This window comes from Electrona antarctica (assembly GCF_951216825.1).
Source record: "Electrona antarctica genome assembly, chromosome: 22".
In the NCBI taxonomy this organism is placed as follows: domain Eukaryota; kingdom Metazoa; phylum Chordata; class Actinopteri; order Myctophiformes; family Myctophidae; genus Electrona; species Electrona antarctica.
In genome coordinates, this window is record NC_136805.1 from 11,186,887 (window position 1) to 11,211,078 (window position 24,192).

The 24,192-nt window shown below is 42.8% G+C and overlaps 1 protein-coding gene across 5 annotated transcripts in view; it reads left to right on the plus strand.

Moving 5' to 3' along the window:
• Positions 1–24,192, plus strand: part of pemt (phosphatidylethanolamine N-methyltransferase) — an 86,520-nt gene that overhangs the window by 55,166 nt on the left and 7,162 nt on the right. For 4 of the 5 annotated variants that reach the window (XR_013788829.1, XM_079492836.1, XM_079492839.1 and 1 more), the window contains exons 5-6: positions 4,185–4,296; positions 19,112–19,186. Coding sequence is in view for 4 of the 5 variants with exons in the window: in XM_079492836.1 (XP_079348962.1) it covers positions 4,185–4,296; positions 19,112–19,186 (187 nt within the window). In the remaining variant the exon portion in view is untranslated. The remainder of the gene's footprint in view (positions 1–4,184; positions 4,297–19,111; positions 19,187–24,192) is intronic. The other variant, XM_079492837.1, reaches the window with a different exon arrangement.

The following is a 24,192-nucleotide window of genomic DNA, read 5'->3' on the forward strand; positions in this document are numbered from 1 at the left end:
AAACCTCACTTTGTTTCTTTTCCAAATCTTTATGTTGGCTTCCTGTGGCTAAGCATAATGAAAAATATATAACAGGGTCACGCTAGTCAGGCAAGGAATAAACAGTCCCAGCGGTACTACATGGGTAATTCAACAGGTTGATTCTCTGCATGACACAGAGCAAGTGTTGTGTAATAGACAAAAAGCCTTCAAAGTGGGTCAGATTAAGGCATACAAACAAACACAAGAAAGTCTTTCGACTTATTTCCATTGTAGTCCTTGATCTGGTGTGTGTGTGTGTGTGTGTGTGTGTGTGTGAGTGTGTGAGTGTGTGAGTGTGTGAGTGAGTGAGTGAGCCGGCAAGCATATTAGAGGAGAAAAATAAAATGGACTGGTACACAGTCTGCTCTCTCAAGTGGAAACAAGTATTGACTGGCCAAGTACATACAGTACTTTACAATTCATGTTTTAGGTTGTTATTAGAGAAAGTAAAAGATGAGTGTTAAACTTTTCTCATTTGCTGCATTCTTTTGTTTTAGCTATTTTTGACAGGGGGTGGGGGCATTCGAACAAGTGGCTAAATATCTTCTTATCGTCTTTTTTTCACAATTTTACAGCGATTTCTTTATTGTTATTTACTAGTCCTACTAAATTCTTCCCACAAAAGATCACGGGATCTACTGAATGTGAAGGGGGAGGTGACAAACTGACATACTGAGCCTACGACACACTAGGGGTAGCCCCCTAGTGGTCAGTTGTTCCTTCAGACACACGGAAAACAACTACTGTGTCCAGAAAAAGAAAAAAAAGGTATTTAGCCACTTGTTCGAATGCCCCCGCCACCCTGTCAAAAATAGCTAAAATCCTTAAAACGAAAAAGCAGCAAATGAAACAAAATTTACGGTCATCTTTTACTTTCTCTAATAACAACAAAAAAACCAAAGTTGTCCTTTAACTGTATTTGGTGTGAAAGGAAACCAGAGCACGTGGAGGAAGCCAACGTGAACACGGATATCATCATCATAACCTTTATTTAAACTCGTACAACGAGTACAATTGAGGGGCAGGGCCTCACTTTCAAAAATAGAATATTCCGAAATAGAACATCCCACACAGAATGGCCTGGCGGCTTCAAACCCATGACCTCCTCGCTGTGAGAAAATGTGCCAACCGCTGATTCACAGTGCCACCCTGTCTGTTCATATGACAATTTGTGTGCCAAAGTCTGCCACTCGCTCCAAAAATATACTGTACCCCCCCCCCCCAATCCGTGTGTGTGTGTGTGTGTGTGTGTGTGTGTGTGTGTGTGTGTGTGTGTGTGTGTGTGTGTGTGTGTGTGTGTGTGTGTGTGTGTGTGTGTGTGTGTGTGTGTGTGTGTGTGTGTGTGTGTGTGTGTGTGTGTGTGTGTGTGTGTGTGTGTGTGTGTGTGTGTGTGTGTTCGGACGTGGACATGACAGGCAACGGAGCGGGAAAAACGTCTTTGTTATTGACTTTACAGCCACCCTGTCAAAAACCGCCACCCTGTCAAAAATAGCTAAAATCCTTAAAACGAAAGAAAGCAGCAAATGAAACAAAATTTACGGTCATCTTTTACTTTCTGTAATAACAACAAAAAAACAAAATAACTGTTAGGAGCAGTGGGCAGCAACTGAGCAACGCCCGGGACCACGGTCCAAATCTAAGGCCAGTTATTTTAGTCAATAATGTCCCTAACATGCGTTTATTATTTGGTGTGAAAGGAAACCAGAGCACGTGGAGGAAGCCAACGTGAACCCGGATATCATCATCATAACCTTTATTTAAACTCGGAGTACAATTGAGGGGCAGGCCCTCATTTTCAATGTAGCCGAAATAGAACATCCCACACAGAATGATCTGGTGGCTTCAAACCCATGACCTCCTCGCTGTGAGAAAATGTGCCAACCGCTGATTCACAGTGCCACCCTGTCTGTTCATATGACAATTTGTGTGCCAAAGGCTGCCACTCGCTCCAAAAATATACTGTACCCCCCCCCCCATTTGCATGAGACTGTGTGTGTGAGTATAGGTTGCGTATAGGTTATAGACTTGTGATTCAGGTGAGTTGTGTATACGCATGTGTGTGCTTTTTGTGTCTATTTTTTGAGTGGTGCAACCACTCATATAGATAGCTATGTGTGTCCCTGGGTCCGTCCCTGGGTCTGTCCCTGGGTCTCTCCCTGGGTCTGTCCCTGGGTCTGTCCCTGGGTCTGTCCCTGGTCACAGTCATTTAGTATTAGGCCTGTCATAATTATTACATAATAATCCAATTGCTTAATTGCAATTACGTGAGATCATAATTTCTGCATATTCGTCATGATATTATTACAACCGTAGGTCGCAGATTACTAGCTATGAAAACCCGTGCGATTTTCTATGATTCAATGATATAATATAAAATCTATTAATATAGTAATATAGAAAAACATTATCGACGGTTGCAGACAGAGAGAGAGAGAGACTGAGGAGCCCCCTCAGTCAGCTGGTTCTGAAACTAGCTGACCTCTCACCTTCTGACATCACAAACTCCAGCCAGCCTCAGTGCATCTACACTATCACTCAGAAGATTAAACCTAACCAAATTATAACTAAAGAAAATGATAAATACATCACATATTGGAATGAACTCACACAATCACAACACAAACTAGAAACATATTTGGCCCTAAACAGACAGTATACTGTGGCAGACTACCTAACCACAGTAACTGATAAAAACCTGAGAAAGACTTTGACAATGTACAGACTGAGTGATCATAGTCTGGCAATAAAGGCCAGACACAGACAGACCTGGCTGCCCAGAGAGGAGAGGCTGTGCTGTCACTGTGATGACGGAGCTATAGAGACAGAATTACACTTCTTAACACAATGTAAAAACTACACAAATATAAGAGAGGAGTTCTTCCCAAGATTTGAAACAAATTGCCCAGAATTCCAAAGTATGACAGAAAGGGAGAAATTACAGAAAGAATGTGCAGTTTTGGCTGCAAAATAATGTAAATTCCTGTCACAAGAAAAGAGACAACCAGTAGGACACAAATACAGTATGCCATGTTTTATTTTCTGCACCACCTGCTTTATTTTATTTTTATTTATTTTTTCATGTCATTGATATTATGTTATGTTGTTGTTTGTCATATTTGTGATTGTGCTTTGGCAACACTTGTAAAATGTCATGCCAATAAAGCCTTTTGAATTGGAGAGAGAGAGAGAGAGAGAGAGAGAGAGAGAGAGAGAGCGCAGTAGACATACATTACCTGGGAATGTTATGTAGTTATGATGACTTGCAAGGTGCCACGAGTTTCAATTAACCACATTCTCATTCAGCAGCCCATTGACTGGTGATTGGTACACCCTGACCTGCTCACCTTTCTCAGGCCGACGCACGTTAAAAAATGCTTTGACCCATTTTATTTTTCATTCAGTCATCTCTTTTGTTCCTCTTTACTGCTCTGCTCTGCCCCGCCCCCACACCTTTCATTCACATTTCATTCACCGGCAATCAGTTCTCAGCCACACGTTTTACGCCTCGGTGGTTCAGTGTCCAGTAGTTTTGTTGTGTGTCGTTACGTTAGCTCCATTGCTTGTTATGCTACAGCTCAGACGGAAGTGCTTGACAGTTTACCCCACTAGAGGGGGGAGTGGTCTCCAACAAGTAATACCCCTCTATACAAGTGTTTCACGAGTCCACAGTGGCGTGAGGTACATTTGTTACGTCGGAGCCGCAGTGCCCGCCGTTATGACAGGCCGCCGTGCACACTAGATCACTGGTTCCCAAACGTTTTCACGTCAACGACCCCCAAATTGACACTGATTACCCCCCATTTGAAAAGATATTCCAGCGACCAGTGGTTCTCAACCCGTTTAATTTCAAGGACCCCCCAGTTTGACATGCATATTAGTCCACAGTCCCCCATTTAATGGCATTTCTATCTCTGGGACCCCAATTTATATTGTAAAATCAATGTTAATTTAACTCTGAGAGTGTACAAAATGGACTATTCCAAAAAACGTCAGGATAGTCTAATTGAAAAACATGTATTCTAATATGTATAGTGTGTGTGTGTGTGTGTGTGTGTGTGTGTGTGTGTGTGTGTGTGTGTGTGTGTGTGTGTGTGTGTGTGTGTGTGTGTGTGTGTGTGTGTGTGTGCGTGTGCGTGTGTGTATGCACATTTATGCTCTTTTAGGTGACTACTTCGGGATCTTGATGGAGGATAAAGTGACCAACTTCCCTTTCAACCTCGTTGAGAATCCAATGTACTGGGGCAGCACTGCAAACTACCTTGGCCTGGCACTTATGTAAGTTGGCATGCATGCGCCTAAAAATACATGGCTGAGTGGCTTAGCGAATCACATTACATTACAGTACCTGTAAGCCAAGGCCACCTGCACCGTCTCCTGTGACTCCTCAACATTAACTTTGTTCCCATTAAATGTCGAATACATTTTCATTCAAATAAATATGTGAATAACACAACAATATCTTACATTTATATAGCAATTTTCTAAGCACCGAAATACATGTTTCCGTCACCTTGGCTGAAGTGAATAAATAAATATGTGAATAACACAATAATATCTTAAATTTATATAGCAATTTTCTAAGCACCCAAAGACATGTTTCCGTTACCTTGGCTGAAGTGAATAAAACATGTAATGTGAATGTAAAATATCCATAAAGAAATGTGCAAGAGTCAAGACCATATGAGAATAATGGAGACAGGTTTCGTACATTTATTGTAAGATAAACGCAAGTTGTACTGTAAGTTGTGAAGGTGGAAATGCAATTTCTCCACCATTCTTTCACCAGTGTGACAACTCCCACGACCCTTTCATTGCAGTAATCAGTTATGACCACAGAATGTCCAGTGCGCTCATTCTGCCCAGAGACATCCCAGTGAGTGATTTGTGTTTGAAGTCGATAGGTCGGAAGGTTCTCAAGATACCTGAAGGACAGATAACGCTCGCATACGCAAAGTGTTGAGTATGAAAGTGCAAGATCAGAGTAAATGGCATGAAGTACCCTAGTCCCACGGTTCCCATAGCCAGGGGGTCCGTTGAAATAAGTCAGATTTTTATTTTATTTTTTCAAAAAAGTTTTTTCTTTTTTTTTGCCAGTGAATGTGTATGTGTGATATGTGACCTTACCATAATCACAGTAATCCTTAATCATATTCCATCATTCAAGGGCTTTTGGATAGAAATGAAACAGATTCCATGCAGTCACTTTCAGTTAGAGTGCTGCGGAGGCTGAACGGACAAAAGTTGTTACCTTTCAGTGGCAAATCACTTCCCACTGCGGGGGTGAGACCTGATGTTTATATACCAGAGACATCTCCATGGCAACCATGAAAACATGCCAGGAGTACCACGGGCACAGCTGCAGTTGCTAGGATCCCATCACAGCGGGACGGACACTAAACTCCTATTTTTCTGATTTCCTTCGTTTTCACGCAGCCACTCAGATCTCTCTTTCTCTCTCGCTCTGTCTGTCTGTCTGTCTGTCTGTCTGTCTGTCTGTCTGTCTGTCTGTCTGTCTGTCTGTCTGTCTGTCTGTCTGTCTGTCTGTCTGTCTGTCTGTCTGTCTGTCTGTCTGTCTCTTCAGATCACCGGCAAGCCTGTCTCTGAGACATCATGTCATTGTGCTCTGAGACCTCGCTTGCTCAGTCCTCTATTTGTACAGTCCTCGCTACGTGTACATTAGTGTACATAGTTAGACAGTCAGCCAAACTCCTTTAAGAAATGACATGGGAGTCAGAATGTAGCGTCCAAGCTCCTGTGTTTTATTGTCACACTTGCACATCATCAAGTAATGGAGTAAAACTATGAAAATGACAGGCTGTAACAAATAGGGGTGTCAAAAAAATTCAATTCGAATTAGAATCGCGATTCCCGTTATGGACGATTCAAAATCGATTCATAATTTCCAAAAATCGATTTATTTTTTTATTTTTTTTCTGGTTACAGTTACGGTAGTTTTCACTACATGGTGTTTGTGATATGAAATGTAAGCTTACCCTAATCACAGTAAACATCATGTCTTCAGTCATTTTCAAGTTACTGTAGTATAGTCACTTCAGTTGGCTGGAGTAGATTGTGATGAAATCCTATGTATTGAATCGAGAATCATTTTGAATAAATGCTTTTGAATTTTAAAAAAGTCGTTTTTGGATTGAGAATCGAGTTGAATCGATTTTGAATCGAATCGTGACCCCAAGAATCGGAATCGAATCGAATCGTGGGACACCCAAAGATTCACAGCTCTAGTAACAAACTATCAAACAAACAAGCAGGTGAACACACTGAGCTACACAGCGAAAATCCTAATCCTAACCATAGCACATGTGAAAATGTATCAATTATGCATGGACACACTCTATAAAGTTGTATACCAAATCAGAACATACTGTACTCAACAAGAAATGGTGAAATGAGGGATTTGAGAGCAGCGCACACATTAATTATGTGACATAATTCAGAGCACATACACCTGTGTGCTTCTCCTAATCAGGGCAATACACAGTAGGCCTACAACTGTTCTATAAAATACATTGAATGGCCAGTAGGTGGCTCTGGCAACACTTGCCAGGGCAGAACAATAATAATGGTGATGTATTGTAATATACAGTAAAATCTTGAGTGATATTTTGACTTTGAGATTGTGCGGATGCAATAGTGTAATAGTTTAGACTCTTACCGTTTGTATCCCCCTTTTTATGTGTGCCATCATGTGACATGAAACATTGCTAATTAACGTGTTACGGCCCAAAGTGCCCATATTTCCTAAAACAAATAAGTAAGAGGCTTGCATGCAAATGAGACAGAGCTTCTATATAGAGTTCTATTACAGAGGCCCACACTATTGCATTTGGATGTCATAGCAACAAGGCCATCGCTACTCACAACCTCTCTGCCAACTGCCGTTTAGAGCATAAATTGTGTGTGTGTGTGTGTGTGTGTGCGTGTGTGTGTGTGTGTGTGTGTGTGTGTGTGTGTGTGTGTGTGTGTGTGTGTGTGTGTGTGTGTGTGTGTGTGTGTGTGTGTGTGTGTGTGTGTGTGTGTGTGTGTGTGTGTGTGTGTGTGTGTGTGTGCGCGCGCGCGCGCAAGGGGTGCATGTTTGTTCGTATTATGTGCAAATGCTTGAATTGCTTTGCCCCCCAAGACCTTTGTTATGTTGCTGCAAAGAGTGATAGATTTTTTAAGGGCCCTGTGACTTCGCTCACTGCAAACCCTGCAACTGACAAGATAGTACAACAGTCACATAATCTCTGAGAAAAACGGTGTCCCCTGCTACTATCCGTTGAAAGTATTCTTATTGTCCTCGGCAAGTGTAAGGTGTGACCAAGACTGTTTTGCCCCCTGTCTGTCCTCACTCACTCACTCACTCACTCACTCACTCACTCACTTACTCACTCACTCACTCACTCACTCACTCACTCACTCACTCACATACTCAATCACTCACTCACATACTCACTCACTCACTCACATACTCACTCACTCACTCACTCACTCACATACTCACTCACTCACTCACTCACTCACATACTCACTCACTCACTCACTCACTCACATACTCACTCACTCACTCACTCACATACTCACTCACTCACTCACTCACTCACTCACATACTCACTCACATACTCACTCACTCACTCACTCACTCACTCACTCACTCACTCACTCACATACTCAATCACTCACTCACTCACTCACTCTCTTGCCTCAGTTCTTTTTAGATGGTAAAACTGTGTCAGGGACTCACCGTTTACATCATTACAGCCCTTTCTTTCTCTCTCTCCCTGAACGACTAATGTGATTGAGAGATAATGAACTTAAGCTCATTAAAGCTCATTTAAAAATAATAGGCCTACGCATAAATACACTAATTGTCACGATTCTATAATTTAGATATAATTTAGTTAGTTATTTTCTCACAATTCTAGTCTAGTTTCTCAGGAACGGGATAGGACAAATTACATGCATGAACACAAATTAACTGGCTGCTACTGAGTTGATTGATTGATTGATTGAAAATTGTATTAACAGTTTGCAGAATTACAGTACATTTCAAGCACAAACTCAATACAAAGGCTGTTAACTGTGAGTGGACAACCCAATTAAGCATTACACTTGTTTACAACAGGGTCCACCATGTTCAATTCATCAAAACATTAAGAGACGTACAAATAGACACTTCTATATAGACAAAGAACAGTACAGGAATTCATCATAATGGAGGTAAAAAGGGAAAAGAAACGTATACAGTGAGGGGAAAAGGGGGGGGCGGTGTGAATATGAGTACTTGTGAATATGAATTGGGTTCTAACTTAGTCAGCTCCTCTGTTTGATGTGCTGACTTGGCACAACGTTGCATTGAGCGGTGTGAACGAGGCGAACCACGCAGCGGGAATTAATCGTTTCATCGCTTCTGAGTCTTCTTCTTTTACCCGATGCACAATGGCACGGTGGCACAATCAGTAGTGCTGTCGCCTCACAGCTAGAAGGTCCTGGGTTCGATTCTCGCTGAGGACGCTGTGGGCGCTGGGGGCGTGCTCTCTCCTCCCCGTCATCAGTGCCCATGCATACCTGAGGCGGGGTTGGTAAAAGAGTGTTCTCCCCGTGTCCCCTAGGAGGGTAGGTACCCTCACAAAAGACATGCAGTAATCCTGGTCTCTAAACTACCTCCCCCTGGCCAGCCGGGGCGCTTGATGGAGGGAAAAGGAACTCGTGGGAATAACGTCCCCCCCCCCCCCCCACACACGCTACGTCCAACCGGGGAAACTCTCCCCTGTCAGGTGAAAAGAAGCAGCTTGGACTACTCATGCATAGAAGGAAGCTTCCCCCGCTTCCTCCACTGCCCCCCCAAGTTGTCAGAGGAAGTGTAGTGCACAGGATTACATTAGATAATTGACACTGGGTGAAAAAATGGGGTGGCAAAATCTTGGGATAAAAAACAAAAAAACATATTTCTCATCAAAATATATTAAAGATGGAGTGCCACGATTTCTTTCCACCCCAAAACATGATCATCAGGTATTATTATAATATAAGGAGGAAGAACTTTTTCCAAAAAGTGTACAGTATTTGTTAAAATCATGCTTTTTATGTGGACACGCCCATCAGTTCATTAAGTATGCCTGGTTTGCCTGGTGGGTGGTGATGGGTGGTGAGCCACCTGAACTGAAGCCGCACCCACAGCTGATAAAGGGGGAGGGGTTAGGGGAGGAGCTGATCATGTGATGACACTATATTACTGTTTATTTCATTGGCCCGTTTGACTGTCAAGGGTTCAGCCTCCAGGAAGAAACCCTAAATACAAAGTTAATACACCATTACACATAAAAAAAACATCATGGGGGGCCCTATTATGAAGGGGCAAATTGGTGAAAAATGTCTTAAAGAATATTCCTAAAAGATAATTTGGTCCACCCCTTCTTAATTGTCTGGGTGAAAATCACCCGGGTTTAGTTTCTAGGGTTAAACAAGCTAAATGTTTTTCAACCCTGTTTATTTATGTTAAAATGTAATACATCATGTTCACTGTAATATTCATTGAGGAGTTGTATTTTCTTAAAGGCAGACTTTTAAGCATCGCTGATAGCATCAGTTGAACTGCTCCGACTCCATACAGAGAACGCCATGCGACCATGCCTGCCAGGAGAGGGGTGTCAGACGCCAAGTAAACACGTCGATGTTTCGCCTGACAGCTTGTCTATAGATCGACAACCTCTATGTATTTATGCCTTTCAGTTAATGGACCATTCTACGCACACGCACGCACACACACATGCACACACGCACGCACACACACATGCACATTGATTGATTGATTGAAAAATGTACTGAATTACAGTACATTTCAAGCACAAACTCAATACAAAGGCTGTTAACTGTGAGTGGACGACCCAATTAAGCATTACACTTCTTTACAACAGGGTCCACCATGTTCAATTCATCAAAACATTTAGAGACTTACAGATAGACACTTCTATATAGACAAAGAACAGAACAGGAATTGCACGCACACACACGCGCACAGTGGACAAGAGGCTCTGTAATGGGATTGCCTCTAGGTATTTTTTGACCTTTGCTATCAACATGCATTAGCTGGTCACAATGACCCCAGGATAGATGCAAATCAAATCAAAGGCACAAATACATATGGGAACATTGGTTTACTGACATTGAGGTGACATGTTTACATGTTTAACCAAGTATTTAATCAGTGTTTAAAGCAGTGCCATGGGCTCACGCTGACCAAAGGGGTCAGAGCAGGACATGAGGAGCAAATAGCAACATCACAGATCCCTGCTAGCCCCAGGGTTTTCTTGGGGGGGGACACACAGGGACAGAGCTGTCACAATCTACAGCAGGGGTGCCCAAAAGGTAGATCGCAATCTACCAGTAGATCACAAAGGCTGTGCAGGTAGATCACATGACATGCCCCTAAAGAGTATTTCATTTAAATATATTGATGAAAAAAAAACGATTTCTCCCCCTCTATTTCCCATTCCAAGTGCATTTTGTCTTATACTATACAGAATGTAACACAAACTCTACTATTCCGAAGCCCCCTCAGGTACATATTTAAACTATTTTCAGCAAATATAATAATAATTGATTTGGTGGGTACATCTTGCCGAGCTGGTCATTTTGAAAGTAGCTCTCAAGGCAAAACGTGTGGGCACCCCTGGTATAGGATGTGTAGGATGGATGACAAATTCCAAATGTACTTTGTCAATGAATTTAGCTTTCTCTCTCCATTCTGTCATAAACTATAGTAAAACCAAAGCAAAACAGGGCGGCGGTGGCTCAGGGGGTAGAGTGGCTGGATGGTAACTGCAAGGTTGCCAGTTCGAACCCGGGCTCCCCCTGAGTTGGTGTCGAAGTGTCCTTGCACTATATATTTCTAAAACTATGAAACATTTCAAAGATTTCTTTTCAGGCAAACATGTCCACCGTAAGATGAACCTAAATAGGTTTGAATGGGGTTTCTAGGTGTAGGTATGTAGGACAAGTAGCATGCCAAAGTTTGTGTAATTGCCATTGAGAATGCAATGGGCGTTTAAGTTAAATAACTCCGAAACTACTAATCATTTCAAAGTAAAAAGTTCCAGCATGTGTCTCCACAGTAAGCTGAATTATAAAATGTGTGAATGGAGTTTCTAGGTGAAAGTGCTTTTTTGACGTGCCAATATCTGCCATTGAGCCCCATTATAAATTTCTCAAATTTGAAAGCACTATATATTTCTAAAACTATGAAACATTTCAAAGATTCCATTTCAGGCAAACATGTCCACCGTAAGATGAACCTAAATAGGTTTGAATGGGGTTTCTATAGGTGTAAGTATGTAGGACTAGTAGCATGCCAAAGTTTGTGCTATTGCCATTGAGAATGCATTGGGCGTTTAAGTTAAATAACTCCGAAACTACAAATAATTTAAAAGTAAAAAGTTCCAGCATGTGTCTCCACAGTAAGCTGAATTATAAAATGTGTGAATAGAGTTTCTAGGTGAAAGTAATGTTTTGACGTGCCATAGAGCTGCCATTGAGCCCCATTATAAATTTCTCAAATTTGAAAGCACTATATTTCTAAAACTATGAAACATTTCAAAGATTTCTTTTCAGGCAAACATGTCCACCGTAAGATGAACATAAATAGGTTTGAATGGGGTTTCTAGGTGTAAGTATGTAGGACATGGCAAAGTTTGTGCTATTGCCATTGAGAATGCATTGGGCGTTTAAGTTAAATATGGGGAGGACATATTTTGACAGCAGAAACTGCCTGTCATAATTTCTCCCCTCTCCCTATTCCAAAGCCCCCCCAGGTATATTATATATTTAAACTATTTTCAGCAATGGTACACTTATTTTTTTCAGTGAGTAGATCTTGTTGAGCTGGTCATTTTGAAAGTAGATCTCACGTCATAAATGTGTGGGCACCCCTGATCTACAGTATGTGTGTGTCTGTACTGTATGGTGCTTGAAATTCAAGCTCTTGGCATTGCAAACAACACAAAGTACAGTTAATGCTGTTGTATTACAGCAAGTAGGTCAGTGTGTACAGTGACCGCATTACACCTGAGTTTCATATTTCATACAGTGAGTCACATACTGCCAATGTGACAATGTGCATATTGCTTTTCTTTCTCAGACTGCCCCTCATGGCCATCAGATTTCTTAGTTTAGTTTAGTTTATTTGAACATCTTCACAGAACAGATTCAAGTGCATGGTTTACATCAGCAGAAAAAAAAGAATAAAGAAAAACAGCCCCGTGAAGGTGATCAAAAGGCATGGGCTGAAGCTTATAAGTGCCCATCCTACTCACAGCACAGCATTAGAGATACTCAGCATAGTTATCAGTTTAACAGTACATTAATCAGAGACAAAAAAAGAGAAAAACAAATAACAACCCTACACCCAACCCACACCCGTGTCACTGTAGAGATCCACCAGGATCCATAGTGATTATGACTGCTTTAGTTAGACATTAGTATTGTTTTATATATACACACACACACACACACACACACACACACACACACACACACACACACACACACACACACACACACACTGTGTGTGTGGGCGTTCCATGACAAGATGAAGGGAAGAATGAAGGACACTTCATTCAGTTTCTGTGCGTGCAGTTTCTGTGCGTGCAGTTTCTGTGCGTGCATGCGTGCGTGCATGTGTGGCTATGTTATATGAACGTACTTGCGTACTTTGGCAGGTAGGTTAGTGTATTTTCCTTGTACAAGTACTGTATATTTCCAGTCTTGTATGCAGGGATGCATATGTACATTCATACAGTTTGTGTGAGACAAACATACATTTGATTTGTCTGTTAGTGACAAAACCCTTTTTACTTTGTCCTCTTGGGCTGGCTGACCCCTCACTGTTATTACTGCGTTCTGCCCAACTGCACCAGAGATAACGCCTGATGCACATCCATCTGTATTCTTCCCGCAGATTAGGCTATTGGGATATTGTGTTAGGGAGCCCTCCCCTATGTGTGGAGACCTAGAAACGGTGAATGGGCTGCTGGGAGCAGGGCTAAAGCAATAGGCCAGGCTCATGTCTGTGGTGACTCCCCAGGGTGACACTGAGAGAACGGGTGTGTAGAACCCATCAGGGCTCCCAACTGCTGATGCACTCCGACAATGTTATGGGAGATCCATTCTGCCATGAGTGGTACATAGGACACACAGGGTATTTCACATGGTGAAGCTCTTATTCTAACCTCAGTTGACTCGATAGGGATGACAATTTGGAATGTGAGTGCGCGGACGGATTTCCTGGTTTCACGTTTCAGGCACACAGCTCTTCTCAATGTTTTTTTTTTTTTTTTTTTTTTTTATCCTCCCACTTTGATCCACTGCCCACTTGTACCGTAAACCTGGCAACTCAGGCTCATGAGGCAAAAGTGGAACTGTTACGGTACATATTCACTTTCATAACTTTGTTATAAATGTATGAAGTGTGTGCTACGTTTTCTTTTTCTTCTTTTGTTTAAGCAAATTTCACTGGCTCTTTACCTTACTTGGTGGGATTATTTGTTGTATTCCTCCACCTTCTGAAAGGCATGGTAGAACGTGTGCGCTACGTGCATGCACTTTCTTCACTTTGTGAGGCATGTCTGCCACTAGATATGGTACAAGTTTAGCAGAGAAGTCATATCATACAGTAAATGAGTGGGTAGAGAGGCCATCTGGGAAACAGAAGGTCCCCGTTTCAACCACCGGCCCCCTGTCCATGTGCTGAAGTGTCCATGAGCGAGACACTTAATTATTTTACTGCTGAGTATGAACTTATTCGTCGATAACCAACCTCGCCCTAAAGGGGCGCATCCGCCTGGGTGACGGCAGACTGCTGGGCGAGCGCTGGTGCTTTGGCATTGGGTCAGATCAACATATGGAATTAATTCTGTACTGGCCATATATGGATCGTGTCTTGTGTGTTCATGTTTTGATGAGGTCAGATCAACATATGGAATGTCAAAACAGGTCAGCTCCATATATGCGGGGGCAGTGTCTTGAGTGTACAGGGTTTGATGAGGGCCCAGGTAGGGCCGGGCCTTAATTTTCGGGCCTGTTCAGGCCCATCTAGAGTTTGAATGGACAGGTATCAGTCAAAAGGAAGACATGGAAGAGGAAGGACTGGTGGAAGGATCAACATACAGTATGGAATGTCAGAACATATATGGAGATCTAAGGGTTTGAGGTCAGACATAGAGTTGCTGGTCTTCTCCATGTATGGCTATCCAGGGTTTGATGAGGTCAGTGTCGTGATCTTCATATATGGAGAAGGCCATATATGGAGACGGCCATATACAGTGTGGAGCATGTCACGAGGCGTGATGGAATGACAGCCAATGCGGCCTGACGGAGCTACGTACGGGTTTTGCAGGTTTTCATAGCGATTTTACGACATGAAAAACCGGAATTACAACCAAACAATGTATGGAAATGGTAAAGTCAATAACAAAGACGTTTTTTCACGCTCCGTTGCCTGTCATGTCCACGTCCGAACACACACACACACACACACACGCGCGCGCGCACGCGCGCGCACACACGCATGCATGTGCGCATGTATGCGTGCACATGAGCGCACACACGCATGCATACATGTGCGCATGTATGCGTGCGTGTGTCACACGGATGGGGGGGGGGGGGGGGAGGTACAGTATATTTTTGGAGCGAGTGGCAGACTTTGGCACACACATTGTCACATGAACAGACAGGGTGGCACTGTGAATCAGCGGTTGGCACATTGTCTCACAGCGAGGAGGTCATGGGTTTGAAGCCACAGTGAGGAGGTCATGGGTTTGAAGCCACCAGGCCATTCTGTGTGGGATGTTCTATTCCGGGTTCACGTCGGCTTCCTCCACGTGCTCTGGTTTCCTGTCACACCAAATAAACGCATGTTCGGGACATTATTGACTAAAATAACTGGCCTTATATTTGGACTGTGGTCCCGGACGCTGCTCAGTTGCTGCCCACTGCTCCTAACAGTTAAAGGACAACTTTGTTTTTTTCGTTATTAGAGAAAGACCGTAAATTTTGTTTCATTTGCTGCTTTCTTTCGTTTTAAGGATTTTAGCTATTTTTGACAGGGTGGCGGGGGCATTCGAACAAGTGGCTAAATATCTTTATTTTATTTTTTTTACAATTTTACGTCGATTTCTTTATTATTATTTACTGTAGTCCTACTAGACCCCAGGAAATTACATCTGGACACAGTAGTTGTTTTCCGTGTGTCTGAAGGAACAACTGACCACTAGGGGGCTACCCCTAGTGTGTCGTAGGCTCAGTATGTCAGTTTGTCACCTCCCCCTTCACATTCAGTAGATCCCGTGATCTTTTGTGGGCAGATGTAATTTAGTAGGACTATAGTAAATAACAATAAAGAAATCGCTGTAAAATTTCCTGGGAAAAAAAAGACGATAAGAAGATATTTAGCCACTTGTTCGAATGCCCCCGCCCCCTGTCAAAAATAGCTAAAATCGCTAAAACAAAAGAATGCAGCAAATGAGAAAAGTTTAACACTCATCTTTTACTTTCTCTAATAACAACCTAAAACATGAACCTTGGTTGAAAAAAGCTGTCCTTTAAATGCAGAGTGTAAAGTACTGTATGTACTGATTTCACTTAAACACGCACATAGTCAATGGCCAGTCAATACTTGTTTCCCCTTGAGAGAGCAGACTGTGTACCAGTCAGGTTTATTTTTAAACATTTCATCATTTTGCTCCTCTAATATGCTTGCCGGCTTACATTGTCATTGGATTTTAATGCTGTTTTGGGTCTCAGTCTCAAGCTAAGCACTATAATTGGTTGACATTTAAGTACCCCACTTCTTCCAAACATCTGCTCACTCGGAGAGAGGGAAAGAATAAAATGAGCAGAGGAAAGTGTGAAACTCTGATAAGTGTAATGCTGTTTGGGTCTCAGCCTCAAGCTAAGCACTATAATTGGTTATGACATTTATGTAAAGTACCCTCCCAGCTCCCACTGAGCATTTTGTAGTCTAATAGACGTCTAAATGGCTAAAAAAATGGTCTAAAAACTGGGGTGAAAATAGTCTGAAAATGAACGTTTTTTTAGCAGTCTAGGCAAAAAAACTCGGCAAAAAAACGTTGTTTCAACGTCTATATATAGACGGTCTACATTTAGACATTGATTAGCCTGGCTAATCAAGGTCTAAATGTAGACCGTCTATATATAGACGTTGAAACAACGTTGTTTCAACGTCTAATCTTAGCCTGGACTGCTAAAATACATTTTTCACCCCAGTTTTTAGACGGTCATTTAGAGATGTCTAAAAGCCGAAAATTGCTCAGTGGGCTACTTCTTCCAAACATCTGCTCACTCTGAGAGAGGGAAAGAAGAAAATGAGCAGAGGAAAGTGTGAAACTCTGATAAGTGGAGAGATATATGTAGCTAGTTTCATTATAGTTGACTCTTGATGTGGAGAGAACACAGCAGGCTCCTGTCAGAGAAGTAGGCGACAGTCAGAGCTGGTGTCATAACCTCTTGGTGCACTACAATGCATTTCTGCTGAGCGGATGTCCCCTCAGGGTATTATTACACATCAACATTTGAGGTTCCAGGTTCCAGATGAGCACCCGCTGAATTAATAAAGCTCTGACTGGTTTTTGAAATGAAACGCTGAACACCGGCGTCTGCACTATCCACCGTGTTTTCTGATGGCTGACTGGCAAACGGAAGCACTCTAGATTGAAAGGGTCAAGGGGACGTTGACTAAGAGAAAAGAAGAGCTTTCACACAACAATGGCCAGGTATAGTCCCCTGAGGCCATGAAATCAGGTCAAGAGAAGGTAAGCAGAGGGATTGGCACTTTCTCTAAAAATAGCCACTAGTGAGTGCCTCGATCTTTCTTTATTCATATTTAGCCCACCAGGACATCATAACATCCACAGGACACCCTTCCACCCTTCCACTTAAGAATCGAAACCAAGAAAGATGTTCTAACACTGCCCTTTGCTCTGGGTTTGTTCCGGTGAATGAATCTTCTCTTATGGAACATGTGATATGATATGATATAGTACTTTATTGTCAGTTCACACTGAAATTTGTCTTGCGACACAGCAGCCAAGTATGCAGAACACATATACAGTACGTACACACATTTGACATAACACAAAGAACAAGACAATTTACATACATAAAGACATGAAGACAAGAGCAATATCCACCGCTTAGATTATCCTGTGGCTACTACGACTCCTGATTAAGCCTCAAGGTCGACTGGTGGACAAAGGACCTCTTTAGTCTGACCTTATTGTATGCTGGTACACCATATCTCCTTCCTGAAGGCAGCAACCTATATTCTCCATACAACACATTATTAGATCTGTGATCGAATAAATATATATTGATTAGTTCTGGATAATTTAGTCCTGACATCCTATAGGCTATTTTAGCATCATATAGCATGTCCTCTTGGACTGACTTATACATTTACAAGTGACATCACACCTCCATTTTATGGTCACGCCTCGTGACACGTCACGCCACCATATATGGCCATCTCCATATATGAAGATCACGACACTGACCTCATCTAACCCTGGATAACCATACATGGAGAAGACTGGATCATCACCGATCTGCATATATGGAGCTAGCCAGCCATCAAATCTATATCTGACCTCAAACCCTTCGATCTCCATATATGGAGTGGACCTGTTTTGACATTCTATATGTTGATCCTTTCCCACCTGTCCTTCCTGTTCTGACATTCCATAATGTTGATCTGACCTCATCAAACCCTGTACACTCAAGACACGCTCCATATATGGCCAGTACATAATTCATTCCATATGTTGATCTGACCCCGCTTGCCAAAGCGTCAGCGCTCGCCCAGCAGTCTGCCGTCACTCAGGTGGATGTGTTCACGCGACCTCGCCCTGTAGGGTGAGGTCGCTTCTCGCCCTCAGGGCGTCTTACTGGTGTATGTGTATTATGGAGCATCCCCCTCCCAACACAGATAAATAAAAACAGTTCATAAATAACAATACTAAACCTTAGTATACAAGGCCATAATACCACAGAAAGTTCATTGTTCATTGTCTCCAGCAGAGATTGTTGTGGAATGGGCCTGTGGACTCCAGCGGAGGTACAGTTATTGTCTCTCCCAGGCCGAAGACTATGTTTTCACACATGTCCGTCTGTGTCCGGCAGCTGCTAAGCTGCTAAGTTGGGCCGTTATTATAGATCTGGGGCGACTGTGGCTCAGGAGGTAGAGCAGGAGGTAGAGCAGGTCGTCCAATGATCCATGGGTCGGCGGTTCGAATCCCGGCTTCTCCTGTCTACATGTCGAAGTGTCCTTGGGCAAGACACTGAACCCCAAATTGCTCCTGATGTGCTGGTTGGTACCTGTTATGATATTAGCCCATGCACAGTACATCTTAGTCTATGTACTTGAACTTGAGATACAGTGTACTTGATATGTATTGTGTACTGCCGGTACTGTAGCATATTTTATAGATAGGCTACGAGAGACATCGCGGCGGCAGCAAGGTCAGCCTTGCTGCAGTAGGCACGTTCTTCTGTCTCATATCTTATTGTCACGTCATTATGATCCAGCACTATATATGTTTCCTGTTTGTGTAATAAACTTTGTGAACCTTAGCGTGATACTGTCTCGTGTCTCGTTAATTTGTTCTCCCGGGTACCTGCTGCCGCAGTCGCCGTACCAAAGGAATACTTCAACTGGATTGTCACACACCACCCAGCCTGCACACACTACCTGTCTGTCAGAACCAGACGATGGTCCAGTACTTAGATTACAACAGTACCTTGCATGGCTTCCGCTGCAATCGGTGTATGAATGGGTGAATGTAATGCACAATCTATGTAAAGCGCCTTGGATAAAGGCGCTATATAAATGCACCATTTACCATCTATCTGTCTGAGACCTTGTTTACCTCCTTGAGACAGGCTGACTGACGTGAAGTGAGTACCAGAGGGTCACAGTGTAACTATGCAGTAGGTATTGCATTATCCATTCAAGAACTAACCTGGCACTCTTTGTCTGTCTCTCACCTCATGTGCCCCCCCCCCCCCCCCCCTCCCCTCCAGTGGTGCTAGTCCAGTAGGATTGGTTTTGACGGCGATCGTTGCGATCGTTTACAAGGTGGCCCTCGCATTCGAAGGGTAAGTCTGTGTCCATTTCTTTTCAATCTTAAGACAGGCTTTAATAATAAGCACACCCTGAGAAAGGATACATTTAAAAAGCCTTTATTATGCTTACAGGGCCTGAGTGGACCCTTGACAATTTGGTCCGTTCCAACTTTCTTTCTTTAATTTAAATCAGCCTGGTAGGCAGTGGCAGCTGTCTTGCCTTGCAGTATGGTACGCTACACAAAGCTAAGCAAAGCAAAGTTCTTTGTTTACCCAGGGTGAATGGACTAAGCTCGAGATGCTTGTTTACAGCCAGACCCTGCTCATAGAACATTTCATGGTAGGGGTTCAATGCCTTGCTCAAGGGCACTTCAGCGGTGGTAATTTTAACGTGCCGGTCCGGGGATTCGAACTGGCGACCTTCCGATAACAAGACCGCTCCGCAAACCGTTCGGCCACCGCTGCCCCACACATGCATTGCGTAGCTCAACTGTTTTTGTTGTGCTGATCCTAAAACATCACACAAGTTAAACAGCACTTCATTGCATTTCTCTCTCATACAGTGTACGGGTCTTCTCAGATCCACTCGGGTATTACACATAGACAGACCCAAGTTCTGCGGGATATACCTTACAGCCGACTCCGACCCGGCTCCGAGTGATTCTGATAAAACACGGATACGACCCGTACGGGTCTCGGGTCCTGTCGGGTATTTTCGGAATCGAGGGCCCGTGAAGAGCTCTATTTTATAGACCTGTTTTAACTTTGTGAGCACCTCATCACCACCTCGACTGGAGTCATCACTCTGTGAATTCTCAGCAGCACTTGGCTCACCTTCTTATTACTTGCGCAAGCAGAGGGCGCAAGTACTAGTTTCGCCCAGGAGTGTGCATACGCATCAAAAGTAACCACAGTATACCGCTAATCAACTTAATATCACTATAGTCCAAGATTAAGTAAATTTAATTATGAATTAATTATACTGTATACGTGATAACATATTTTATTTCAGTTTATATACCTTTTTTTTATCGGATATCGATGATTTATTTTTCTTTGAGAAACTAAAAGGGGATCCAGGACATTTAGTAGGTAGGTAAAATAGCTACACCTAATAATTCAATATTTCAAACGTTCTTTCACAGAGAAGCTGAGATTTGACAGTTTGTAGCGGTCGAGAGTACTTGCGCGCTCTGCTTGCGCACTAGTAGGCCATTTATGGCCTACTTGTGTGCAACAAGCAAGTAGGCACTCGACAGAGTGTAGTTCTAGTTCAATAGGTCTTTCAAAATCTGTCACACTCTTTGATTGAGATGCTGTGTCTTGCACAAAGTTGAAATAGTTAGTAGCCTGAGTTCAGGGAGCATGTTGAAAACAAATAAACAAACATAAAGAACAATACATGAAGGGCAACACAACAACAAGAGAAGCAGAAATTAAGTGAATACTATTTTCCTGCTGCTCTAACAGCTATAAAGCCCAGGGACATTTTTAGGGCAGAAGCAAAGCCGCCAGGTGAAACAGGTGTGTGACAGAAAGCTGTGTTCTCATCCAACCTCGTGTCCTTATCCTCCCTCACCTCCCAGCGTAGTAATAGTCACTGACCCTGCCGTACTAGAGATGTCTAGCCAAACTGCTGGCCCTAACTCAACCCGGTATGGACGTCCTCTCTTTCCCGTTTTGGATTGTCTGTCTAATGGATAGACTAGACTGTTTAGTTCTAGCCTCATTACAGGAAGTTGTCTTGTCTGGTCTCGGGAGGTGAGCAGGTATGTGTCACCCGTCAAACCCGAATTCACCCGGATCTGTTCTGAGAACAGGGAACCTCATCGATTAGCGAGGAGTCTCTGCGTTCTTGTGGGTGCAAAAACAACAACAACAACAATGCATAACTGGCAACCTGAGGCAACCTGAGGATACAGAGGCAGACACGTATGACACAAGGTTTTCCTCTGGTGTCTCCTCTCCCCTTGTTTCCCTCCCGGCTGGTGCTCCCTCTCAAACAACGTACAAAACACTTCTAATGGCGACCTCAGAAAACACGAGACCAGAGGGGCTTCTCCCACCTTCCTTTCACTCTATACCGTCATTGCCATAACATTTTCTCTTGGCATTGTCTTGCATGCATTTGCAGGATGCTGTCCCAGTTTATATGTAGGGTTTTTAGAAAGGTTTTAAATTACTGTCATCATGGCCTGGCGGGCTCCGAAAGCCAGAGAACATTGAAGGATTACAGAGAGCTTCTCCGCAGCGTTACACTTTTAACCCATTGAATTGAAAATATACTTTATCATCTACAATTTACGCATTTAGCAGACGCTCTTAATCCAAAAAATCTTTTGTGCCAAAAAGGTAGATGATAAAGTATTTTGTCTTTGCTTGCATGTGCAGAGGACGGTCTGCTATTTAAAAAGGATACATAAAACAATGCAACATTATCACATCCAGGCAGGACACATTAAAACACATTTACATGTAAAAAACAAAACAAAACTAAAACTAAAATCACGCACACAATAGAAGCATAGCAGAGTAGCAGGCTGGCTTCAAGTGGCTGTCCTTAATATTTGTATGGCATCAAGGATCAGAAGTAGCTGAAAGTGGTTGGATTTTAAGGGTTGGCCATGATAGCCTGAACTTTTCAAACTTCTCCCAGATACATACCTGAGGAGCTTTTCTCTGGTTGTGGGCAGTATGTCTCATTATCCACTAACCATGCTTCACGAGAAAATCTAATTGCCTTCATTTCACCTCTGCTTCATGAGCACGGTGCCTCATTTCCTCTGGTAATTTTCAACACAATGTGCTTGTTTTCTACGCAACACATTTTCCCAACAGAAAGTTATTTCTCCCACACCACTTTCATCCTCCCCTCTCCCACAGTAACATCACTCCTCTTTCTCCCTCCTTCTCTCGCCATAGGGCATAGGGGAAGGGCTCAACAGCTTTGTGGGATGTAAAGCCACACCAGTTGTGCACAACTCCTTGCAACAAAACAAACCACACCACTCCTTGCAACTGCCATTGGTTATAATGGTTGTGATGTATCTGAAAACAGCGTCTGTACTGTGCGAACGGCTGTGAGGAGCAGACGGGAAACAGAAGTCTCGGCGAAAACAGTTCTCCAGTCTATAGTTTTGTATCAAGTTTTAATGACTAAAATACACTCAGTTACAAGGCAGTTGTGGGAACAAATGGCCCACGATGGAGTCACACAAGGATCTACTTGGTCGAATCAGCAGACACACATGTGAGCACACCATAAAAACGAAAGCGTGTTCTCTTTATACTAATGAAAGTTGAAAACTCCCTCCCTCTCATGAGGGTGGGACTTCGAGAAGTGTCCTTACTTACTGGCCAATCAGTGAGCAAGGACTATTCTAAGTGTCATGCAAGGTTTCCATGAGAATTAGCAACAGATGAAACATGTAACTATATTTTACCAATAAGAATGAATGTACCATATAAAATGTACAGAACATTATTTAACACCTGCAATGAAATAGTTAGACTGTATTCTTAACTCTAGATGCATATTTGACAAAGATACGTTGCATTCATGACAGACAGGACAGACAGACAGAGCAGAGCAGAGCTTGACCCAAAGATATGCCCTGCAGCTGTTATCTATCTATCTATCTATCTATCTATCTATCTATCTATCTAAGGTAAGAAGTTCACGCAGACCCCTGTGGGGTTTAATTACCCCCTAACAAAAGCTCTGTTTCTACAAGCCTAGTTGTAAATAACTAAGCATCTTCTCAAAGGATCTTACCGTGAGCCAGTTACCACAGATTGCATTGTATAGTAAAACAGCTGTCTCAACTTACACTCTGAATAGATCTTCAGGCTGTGTCTGTAAAACTAACTGATATGTCCATAATGGCTATATTAGATTCATCAGTTGCAATCATTGGTGTGGTTTGGGCCTAAGGACCAGTGCAGCCTCTGGCAGAGTTGTCCATACACATACACAAATACAGATGCATGCACACGCATCTACAGACACATACACCTACACACACACACACAAAAGAAGACACACAAATGCAGGCTCAAATCTAACCAGCCTTCTCCAATATGCCTCCCATAGATGGTCTCCTCTGTCTCAGTAAAAATATAAAATAATATGGCTTTGTTCTTCAGTCACGTTGCCTGTCAGTGGCACTTTCTCTCTCTTCGCAGTACATCTTCACAAAGGTCCGTACTTTTAACCAACCGACTGGAGTCCCCATTGGCTCTACACTAGGCCCCCTTCTGTTTTTGCTCAATACTAAATCACCGTATCACTGACAATAGCCGATCTACAAGCTCACAACAAGTTGCAAAATCATGGCATACTGTGAGCTTGTAGATCGGATTTTTTCACCTATACAGTAATGTAATGAGTAGTGACACTAGGGTTAACCCATTTTGGGCGGGAACCCCTTTTGGTGTTTCAAGCATTATGTTATACTTTAGCTATTGAAAAATAGCAAATCTACAAGTTGTACAACTTGTAGGTCTGCTATTTTTGAAAAATCGTAAAAATGTGGCACAAATCTTTGAATATATATTCTTTCAGAAGACTTTTTATTTTATTTTATTCAACGTCAGGTCAAAATGGGTTAAAGCACTGGCATCACAAAGGGAAATGACTCCTTACTCAGGAAATTACTCCTACTCAGGTGGTCCAGAAGGATGCTGAAGACCTAATTATTTCACAACTTGACTGACCTACATTTACCACGCACGCACGCCCACACACGCACGCACACATTTGGACAACGGCTGAAAACTACTGTTGTGCCGAGCGGCTTCCTGGTGTGAATGTGTGTCAGAGTTAAGCAGGATGCTGCTGCAAGCATGCTGTTTGATTAATGGGGAAAAGACGTACTCACTCTGTCATACTCTCGCATGCACACACACACACACACGCACACACACACATGCACGCACACACACACACACATAGAAGCACTTGAAATTGATCTTATGACACTTGGGTCATTGCTGTTCACTATTCCCTTCACTGTCGGTATATAACGGTACAGCTGATA